Source organism: Macrobrachium rosenbergii, chromosome 21, assembly GCF_040412425.1.
Source record: "Macrobrachium rosenbergii isolate ZJJX-2024 chromosome 21, ASM4041242v1, whole genome shotgun sequence".
Lineage (NCBI taxonomy): Eukaryota > Metazoa > Arthropoda > Malacostraca > Decapoda > Palaemonidae > Macrobrachium > Macrobrachium rosenbergii.
In genome coordinates this window covers 29,738,144-29,748,539 of record NC_089761.1, presented here as the reverse complement: position 1 = coordinate 29,748,539, position 10,396 = coordinate 29,738,144, and the positions used below count along the sequence as shown (strand labels likewise).

Sequence of the window (10,396 nt, the reverse complement as noted above, 5' to 3'; positions counted from 1 at the left end):
GAGCCCTGGGTTACAAGATGGCCCCGAAAAATCATTGAGGAGAAGGAGACATCATCCTTGAAGGTTGGTGAATGAAGGAGAAAGGAGAAAGCAAGAAAGGAGGAGCGAACGAAGGAGAAAGGAGAAAGCAAGAAAGGAAGAGCGAGCGAAGGAGAAAGAAGAAAGGAGGAGCGAACGAAGGAGACAGGAGAAAGCAAGAAAGGAGGAGCGAATGGAGGAGAAAGAAGAAAGCAAGAAAGGAGGAGCGAATGGAGGAGAAAGAAGAAAGCAAGAAAGGAGGAGCGAATGGAGGAGAAAGAAGAAAGCAAGAAAGGAGGAGCGGATGGAGGAGAAAGAAGAAAGCAAGAAAGGAGGAGCGAATGGAGGAGAAAGAAGAAAGCAAGAAAGGAGGAGCGAACGAAGGAGAAAGGAGAAAGCAAGGAAGGAGGAGCGAATGGAAGAGAAAGAAGAAAGCAAGAAAGGAGGAGCGAATGGAGGAGAAAGAAGAAAGCAAGAAAGGAGGAGCGAATGGAGGAGAAAGAAGAAAGCAAGAAAGGAGGAGCGAACGAAGGAGAAAGGAGAAAGCAAGGAAGGAGGAGCGAATGGAAGAGAAAGAAGAAAGCAAGAAAGGAGGAGCGAATGGAGGAGAAAGGAGAAAGCAAGAAAGGAGGGGCGAATGGAAGAGAAAGAAGAAAGCAAGAAAGGAGGAGCGAACGGAGGAGAAAGAAGAAAGCAAGAAAGGAGGAGCGAACGAAGGAGGCAGGAGAAAGCAAGAAAGGAGGAGCGAATGGAGGAAAAAGGAGAAAGCAAGAAAGGAGGAGCGAATGGAGGAAAAAGGAGAAAGCAAGAAAGGAGGAGCGAACGAAGGAAAAAGGAGAAAGCAAGAAAGGAGGAGCGAACGAAGGAGAAAGGAGAAAGCAAGAAAGGAGGAGCGAACGAAGGAGAAAGGAGAAAGCAAGAAAGGAGGAGTGAACGAAGGAGAAAGGAGAAAGCAAGAAAGGAGGAGCGAATGGAAGAGAAAGAAGAAAGCAAGAAAGGAGGAGCGGATGAAGGAGAAAGCAAGAAAGGAGGAACGAACGAAGGAGAAAGGAGAAAGCAAGAAAGGAGGAGCGAACGAAGGAAAAAGGAGAAAGCAAGAAAGGAGGAACGAACGAAGGAGAAAGGAGAAAGCAAGAAAGGAGGAGCGAACGAAGGAAAAAGGAGAAAGCAAGAAAGGAGGAACGAACGAAGGAGAAAGGAGAAAGCAAGAAAGGAGGAGCGAACGAAGGAGAAAGGAGAAAGCAAGAAAGGAGGAGCGAATGGAAGAGAAAGAAGAAAGCAAGAAAGGAGGAGCGAATGGAGGAGAAAGGAGAAAGCAAGAAAGGAGGAGCGAATGGAAGAGAAAGAAGAAAGCAAGAAAGGAGGAGCGAATGGAAGAGAAAGGAGAAAGCAAGAAAGGAGGAGCGAATGGAAGAGAAAGAAGAAAGCAAGAAAGGAGGAGCGAACGAAGGAAAAAGGAGAAAGCAAGAAAGGAGGAGCGAATGGAAGAGAAAGAAGAAAGCAAGAAAGGAGGAGCGAATGGAGGAGAAAGGAGAAAGCAAGAAAGGAGGAGCGAATGGAGGAGAAAGGAGAAAGCAAGAAAGGAGGAGCGAATGGAAGAGAAAGAAGAAAGCAAGAAAGGAGGAGCGAACGGAGGAGAAAGGAGAAAGCAAGAAAGGAGGAGCGAACGGAGGAGAAAGAAGAAAGCAAGAAAGGAGGAGCGAACGAAGGAGAAAGGAGAAAGCAAGAAAGGAGGAGCGAACGAAGGAGAAAGGAGAAAGCAAGAAAGGAGGAGCGAATGGAAGAGAAAGAAGAAAGCAAGAAAGGAGGAGCGAACGAAGGAAAAAGGAGAAAGCAAGAAAGGAGGAGCGAACGGAGGAGAAAGGAGAAAGCAAGAAAGGAGGAGCGAACGGAGGAGAAAGAAGAAAGCAAGAAAGGAGGAGCGAACGAAGGAGAAAGGAGAAAGCAAGAAAGGAGGAGCGAACGGAGGAGAAAGAAGAAAGCAAAAAAGGAGGAGCGAACGAAGGAGAAAGGAGAAAGCAAGAAAGGAGGAGCGAACGGAGGAGAAAGAAGAAAGCAAGAAAGGAGGAGCGAACGAAGGAGAAAGGAGAAAGCAAGAAAGGAGGAGCGAACGAAGGAAAAAGGAGAAAGCAAGAATAGAGGAAGAAGGAAGAGAGAATGGGAAAAAATAAGGCGAGAAAAGAAATGGAGCGAGATGAGAAGAGTGGATGGGGGCTGTAAGGCAAAATTGGATGAAGGTGGGGGCCTCTTGGTACGGCCAACCTGGGGATAATCTCAGGAAATCTATTTTCTCAGGGAGACGGAGGTCCTCGTAGAGTGAGGCCAGAGTGATTTATGCAGTAAAGGGAATTACGGTTTGGCGTCTGGTCGGCGTAATGCGCTGTTATGTCGTGGTTTAAAGTCTTGTGGTGTTAATCTTACTGAATTTGTTCATTCGATGAATTTCGATTGACAAAAATGAAGGTTTTTTTGATCAAAAAATAATTTTTGGTTTCCTTCATCTGAAGGGCATTTATAAATACAGGTTGTATGTAGATGCATTGGAAGCACCGACGCAGAAACATAAAAATGATACATAAAATGATAATGATCATAATAACGCTGATGATATGAAAGGCTACTTAAAATGAAAAAGAAGAGTAATAATAATGATAATTTAATTTTAATCATGGCTAGCAAAAAAAAAAAAAATCTCATTTTTCTAACAAGACCCTGTGTATTGTTGTACTAGGTTTTTTTTATATATATGACGAAACATCCTTCGCTTAGGTTTGTAAAGATGAAGTATTCCTAGACTTGTCTCTCATTAGTTAATTGTTTTAATGTTCTTATTTTTATTCAGTGGATTTTTTTAGGATTCTCACAAATATTCCCACGTTGATAGCAAAGAGTTCTATAAACTATCTGAGCTAGTCTGTCGAATAAGACTGACAAAGATAAAACAGATTTTCAGTATAGGTAAAAAGCTTCTACGCTATACAACTGACGATACCGTTGCGAGTGTGTTAATATTACTTTTTTACCATTTCTATATATATCCCAAAGTTTTTGGTCGGATCAAGACTTTATATTCTTCTTTTCGCAGTTTTTAAAACTTTCCAATGTTATATAACATTTTACTGTGCTTTGTGTTGTGGGCTACTTTCCGTATTGGGTATATTGCTCTTTTTCAAGTCATCACGAAATTCTTGTTTAGAATTAGACCTGTCATAAAGAATCTCCTGATTCTTGTTCCGAAATAATGATTGAATCTTGATATACAGAACATAGGAGATTCTTGGTCAACAATAATAATTGAATTTTGATGTACAGAACATAGGAGATTCTTGTTCAAAAATGGTAATTGAACACTGATACATACAGTAGAACATTGAAATTCTTATTAAAAATTTACATGACGTAATGAATCACAGAATTCCTGTTCAAACGTAGACAAGGTACCCAGTCGAGCTACGAGATTTTGCACTCTCTCTCTCTCTCTCTCTCTCTCTCTCTCTCTCTCTCTCTCTTCTGAGACAGTGTGTACATCTTCCTCTTCTGTACTTTCTACCAAAACTGAAATGAAATCACAAGTTATGTTCCAGTTCGATTGCATGTAAGGTTTCTGAGAGAGAGAGAGAGAGAGAGAGAGAGAGAGAGAGAGAGAGAGAGTCTTTACAATTGCAGTGGAACATTAGGAAGCGAACCCACCCACAGGATTTATAATTCACAGACAATCACGGGCGTTATGTGATTATTATCGGACACCGAAAGGAATCAATACCCATCACGCTCAGTTCAATGGGCTAATGTTTACTGGTATCTTTCATAGCCTTGAAATGTTTCGCTTTAATTTATCCTTGTGGCCTTTTGGTCTTCCCTCTTTTTTTTTTTTTCTTGTTCTTGTGCGAGTGTTCAATTTGGCTTGAAACACACCCTTTTTTTTATGGGTTTTATGAGTTATGTCTTTTTGGGTTTTTAATATTTTTTTGTAGTGGTTTTACTGTCACGCTTATTAACACGTGCATGAGCGCGAGCGCATTTACACACACACACACACACACATATATATGTATATATTTATACATATATATAAATAATACATTGATGTACACATGTATATACATTATATATATATATATATATATATATATATATATATATATATATATATATATATATATATATATATATATATGTGTGTGTGTGTGTGTGTGTGTGTGTGTATGTATGTATGTATATATATATATGTGTGTATGTGTGTTTGTGTGCATGTGTGTGTTAGCTACAATGACTACTAAGAATAATTAGGCTGTCATCATAAGTAAAGCAAGGAGGACCAATAAGGTTTTACAACTATTGCTAATGTATTCTCCACTCCACAGTCGACTGGGGACTGAGGTACAAAGAAGTTACAAAGAAGTTGCGACCATTACAAAGAAGTTGCGACCATTGCATTGTGGAAATGAATTCACAAAAGTCAAGTAACTGGATTTGTGGTTGGTTTTGCTTGAGAATTGGCTCTGTAAAGCCTTCATCGACTAAATCCGGCTTCCAAGATTCCTGAATCAGCTTCGTGTCAACTCCAAATGATTTGCAATAAAAAATGTAAACCGTATTTGCTGCCAGTCATAATAGAATGCATTTTAAAGCAGTTTCAAGAAGGTTAATTTTTCTTATTTTACCGTTCTCTTAAAAAGGGTCTCCACTGCATTTAATTTTATAAAAGGGTTGTAAGTTATTTATAAGATTAAATATGAAAGCAAATAAACACTCATACTCGTTTGCGTGTACGTAGGTATTTAATAGTATTGATTGTTTCCCTTTGTTATCATTACTTGGTATTTATCGACCAGCACAAGTCAAACATTTAAGACTTTCAATTTATTATTTTTTAAACGCTACGAAATTCTGATATCGACTCGTCTTTAATTTTATTAATTTTCGCTTAAAAAATAGCTAATGAAACTTACTGAGGTGCTCAATTGACAGACTGAAATAGAAGGAAAAAAAAAAATGATAAAATAATATAATTTAATATTTTAGCTGTTCCTTTCCACCGCTCTGTACTTTTTCCTTAGGCGATTTGAAGCGTAAATTATGCACCGTTATGGTACAGTGATTATAAGGTGCGCTTGCGTGGTATGTGCTTTTATTTAGCGGTGATTTTTTTTTCTTTTTTTTTATATGGGAATGGTAAAAGGTGCCTTCTATTCAAGGAGCTGGTTGAAATACGTCGTCGAACCTGCTACTTACGAGGACTGCAAACTTAGTTATTTCACGTTGGAGTGTAAGTGGTGTTTTGATAAAGAGATTTGGTGGGCGTTGGAGAGTATAATATTGGGTGGATGGTATTGATATATTTTTTTATTTTTTTATTTTTATGTTTTTATGACTAGAGCATTGAAACTCTCTCTCTCTCTCTCTCTCTCTCTCTCTCTCTCTCTCTCTCTCTCTCTCCTCTCTCTCTCTCTCTCAACACAAACAAACACACACATACGCTCGTGCACATTCCAAGCTTTATAGCAGTATATGGTCACTTGGCTGCAGTAATGATTTGCCATTTTTCCCCCCTCACTGAAAAACTTAAAAAAAAAAAAAAAAAGTGAAGTTAAAATTGATTATCGGTTACTTTCGTGCGATTAAATCTATTATTGTTGCCGTTTATTTTTACTGCTGTTTTTATGAAAACTATGAACACATTAACGAAATGAGACGGCGAGTCATCATTTACTTGTGATCAAAACTTAACTGTGTCCTTAATGTGTGTGCGTTGTTATCAAGGGGGCCATTGAATTAGTCTTATAGGTCGGACCATTTATTGACGAACTATAATTTCAAGAGGGAAATAAGCAAGTGCTGTTTTCCCCCCCCCCCCCACCTCTCTCTCTCTCTCTGGTGGTTGAAATGTTAGCACATTAGCAAGAAATTCTCTCTCTCTCTCTCTCTCTCTCTCTCTCTCTCTCTCTCTCTCTCTCTCTCTCTCTCGTGGATAACAGGTTAGCACAGTTGCGAGCAGTTCTCTCTCTCTCTCTCTCTCTCTGGTGGTTGAAATGTTAGCACATTAGCAAGAAATTCTCTCTCTCTCTCTCTCTCTCTCTCTCTCTCTCTCTCTCTCTCTCTCTCTCTCTCTCGCTGGATAACAGGTTAGCACAGTTGCGAGCAGTTCTCTCTCTCTCTCTCTCTCTCTCTCTCTCTCTCTCTCTCTCTCTCTCTGGTGGTTAAAAGGTTAGCACATTAGCAAGAAATTCTCTCTCTCTCTCTCTCTCTCTCTTTCTCTCTCTCTCTCTCTTGTGATTAAAAGGTTAGCACGCTATCAACAATTTTTTTCTCTCTCTTTCTCTCTCTCTCTCTCTCTCTGGTGGTTAAAATATTAGCACATTAACAAGACATTTTCTCTCTCTCTCTCTCTCTCTCTCTCTCTCTCTCTCTGTTGGTTAAAAGGTTAGCACATTAGCAAGAAATTCTCTCTCTCTCTCTCTCTCTCTCTCTCTCTCTCTCTCTCTCAGCTCCACGCAGTCAGACTTAGCCGTACGTGTGTACAGTCCCACAAGTCAAGCCATGTTAATATTTTTGCTCAAACCCAGAAATATTTAGCCGTTTTTTTTTTCCCCGCAGTTTGAGGTCACTCTTCATGTATTCATCTCATTATCGTTCAGTAGGATTTTATAAAAGGAACTGGAATGCAAATAAAGGAAAAGTAAGGCGCATCAGTATATGAAATGTCACTTGATGCATGTCATTAGAACAGAAAAATGTGTGCTACCAATATAGCGTCTTTTCATGCGTAATATATATGTTCACTTAACAAACGTCTTTAATCTTGTAATAATAATAATAATAATAATAATAATAATAATAATAATAATAATAATAATAATAATAATAATAATGATAATAATAATAATAATATTATTATTATTATTATTATTATTATTATTATTATTATTATTATTATTATTATTATTATTATTATTATTATTTTCTATCTCAGTCATCCTATTCGACTGGGTGGTATTTATAGCGTGGGGTTCCGGGTTGCATCCTGCCTCCTTAGGAATCCATCACTTTCTCACTATTATTATTATTATTATTATTATTATTATTATTATTATTATTATTATTATTAGGAACAGCCAAACAAGCGCTATAACCAACATTTTTATTCCACTGGGACGTTTCGGCTTTAACACACCAAGCCATTTTCGACCTAAAATAGAGGCAAGACACCAAAACATAAAACTTATATACTAGTAAAATACAAAATCAAAGAAAGGTCACACCCGAGAATAATTTTTTTCTATAAACTACGTTACCCTAAAAAAAAATGATTCTCGAGTGTGACCTTTCTTTGATTTTGTATTTTACTAGTATGAAGTTTTATGTTTTGGTGTTTTGCTTCTATTTCAGGTCGAAAATGGCTTAGTGTGTTAAAGCCGAAACGTCCCAGTGGAATAAAAATATTGGCTATAGCGCTTATTATTATTATTATTATTATTATTATTATTATTATTATTATTATTATTATTATTATTATTATTATTATTATTATTATTATTAAGAGGAAAACCAAAGTCGTTCAGTCGTTTGACTGACCAAAACTAGACATGTACCATGTAACGACTTATAATAATAATAATAATAATTAATAATAATAATAATAATAAAAATAATAGTAATAATAACAGTAATAATATTAATAATAAAAATAATATTAAGTGTAATAATAATCAGGAGATCAGGTCCCCAAAAAGGCCGATTTCATTCGTTTGTTTCTGATGAAAGGATAATAATAATAATAATAATAATAATAATAATAATAATAATAATAATAATGATAATAATAATAATAATAATAATAATAATAATAATAATAATAATAATAATAATAATAATATCGTCCTTTACACTGCTCGTCGTAAAAAGAAAACAACGCTCCTTAAGTCATCCCGCTGCTGCCGAATCCTTCCAAATCGGATTAAAATGAGGGAAAGCACCAGTTATGACTGTCCGGAGACAGGTCAAGGAAGAGAGGTCAGCGAGGTCAAGGTCACAATAATAGCTCTCTTGGTTTTAGTTTTATATATATATATATATATATATATATATATATATATATATATATATATATATATATATATATATATATATATATATATATATGTGTGTGTGTGTGTGTGTGTGTGTGTGTATACATCTATAACTATACGTGTACTGTATATATATATATCTGTATATGTATATAAATGTATATATATATAAATAAATATATATATATATATATATATATATATATATAATATATATATATATATATATATATATATATATATAGAGAGAAGAGAGAGAGAGAGAGAGAGAGAGAGAGAGAGAGAGAGAGAGAGAAATTACAGGCGTCAGAATTTCTCCATTTGGTTCTTCATTTGGACCTTAGACTTTGTAGTGACAAGTGTATAAAAAATAAATGTGAAGAAATCGAGGAGTTAAGAGGGCATTGTGTGTATTACAAATACATATATAATATACACACATACAGACATACATACGTATGTATAACATACACATTATACACTTAATGATTTATTCTTTGACATAATCATCAGTTCATGTCAATATATCCAGCATTCCGTGCTGTAATAATTCTTATATTTTCATATGTTAAACTTGTACAAAACAACCATTATATTTGAACCGACACAATCACAGATAATTTTAAACACAAATCCAAATGATCGTTGTAGCCATGGACACGTCTCCTGTAATTCTGTCACGGCCCTGTAGATTTTTTAGGGATTTCTGACGCCAAAGCGGATAATTTTTTTTTGTCCAGCACGCTTAATTCTGCTCCGCCAATTATCATAAACAGGTTTATATTAGCTGCCGCTCAAAACGATGGCGATGGCAATTGGGGAAATGATGCCTATGTGTATGATGCATCTCTGTCCACTACTGTCCACCTGTCTAGTACTATCTCTCTGTCCAGTACTGTCCAACTATCTAGTACTATCTCTCTGTCCAGTACTGTCCACCTATCTAGTACTATCTCTCTCTGTCCAGTGCTGTCCACCTATCTAGTACTATCGCTCTGTCCAGTACTGTCCACCTATCTAGTACTATCTCTCTGTCCAGTACTGTCCACCTATCTAGTACTATCTCTCTGTCCAGTACTGTCCACCTATCTAGTACTATCTCTCTGTCCAGTACTGTCCACCTCTTCTTCTTATTTTTGCTACTACTACTACTACTACTACTACTACTACTACTACTACTAAGCTGTAGTTCCCGTTGCTAGGTAACCAGTTGGTTCTCAGCCGCGTAAAATAAATCTAATCCTTCGGGCCACCCCTAGGAGAGCTGTTCATCAGCTCAGTGGTCTGGGTAAACTAAGGTACACTTAACTTACTACTACTACTAGTAGTAGTGGTAGTAGCAGTAGAAATAGTAGCCCTGGTAGTGATGATGGAAGATACATCTTATAGGCATCTGTACTATTCACTTCGCAGCTGAGTTAAAATGACGGACATTATTATTATTATTATTATTATTATTATTATTATTATTATTATTATTATTATTATTATTATTATTATTTATAGTGAATAGAAACTGTTATACCAGGCCCATCAGAATAATAAGACCATGTATGAAAACTTCATGAAAAACGGCGGAGAAGAAAGGAGAATAAATGTATAAATCTATCATCACATAATGATAAAATGCTTCATTCATTGACTGTACAGTAATCAAGTTTACCTTTGCACTTGAAAGCAAAGTTCCACAAAGCAAATTTGTTTCCAGGAATCGTGAGGAAATTATTTCACGTAACTCTCGTGGGAGAAAAAAAAAAACCATCCAGCCATCAATCATCCGTGGATGTTTGCTGGGAGATAGATTACTCGTGACAGCTAAGAGGCTGCTTAGAAATTCAAAGCAAGGGCCGTTTGTGAAATAAGATTTAACTCCCCCCATACATTAGGAAGATGAACGGCTCTCGGGTTTGTGCGAAGGTGGTCGTTAAAAAATATATATATATAGGAGTCGTTTTTGCGTTTGTGTTTGATTTCGCCTTGTTTGTGATGTTGAGTTTGTTTTCAATTTTCTTTATTTTTTATTTTTGGAGACAGGTAGATGTTCTTTATTTTCCTTTTAAATTCTGAACCAAGAATGACCTCCACAAACAGAGACACAGAAGCCTTATTAGCAGCACGTCTGCCCGCGGTTCACTTACTGCATCATTCACCACAATATATATTAATATATAATATATATATATATATATATATATATATATATATATATATATATACAATTAATATATATATTATACATATACATACATATATATATATGTATGTATGTATATATTTATACACATACATACAAATACTCTCATGATTTA

At 36.2% G+C, this 10,396-nt stretch overlaps 1 protein-coding gene across 1 annotated transcript; it reads left to right on the top strand.

Annotated features, from left to right (window-relative positions):
- Positions 1–359: 359 nt before the first annotated feature.
- LOC136849427 (nucleolar protein 58-like) lies at positions 360–4,564 on the top strand. Its single transcript, XM_067122778.1, has 2 exons — positions 360–738; positions 4,383–4,564. The coding sequence occupies exons 1-2, from the start codon at positions 360–362 to the stop codon at positions 4,562–4,564; spliced, it is 561 nt and encodes a 186-aa protein (XP_066978879.1).
- Positions 4,565–10,396: the final 5,832 nt, after the last annotated feature.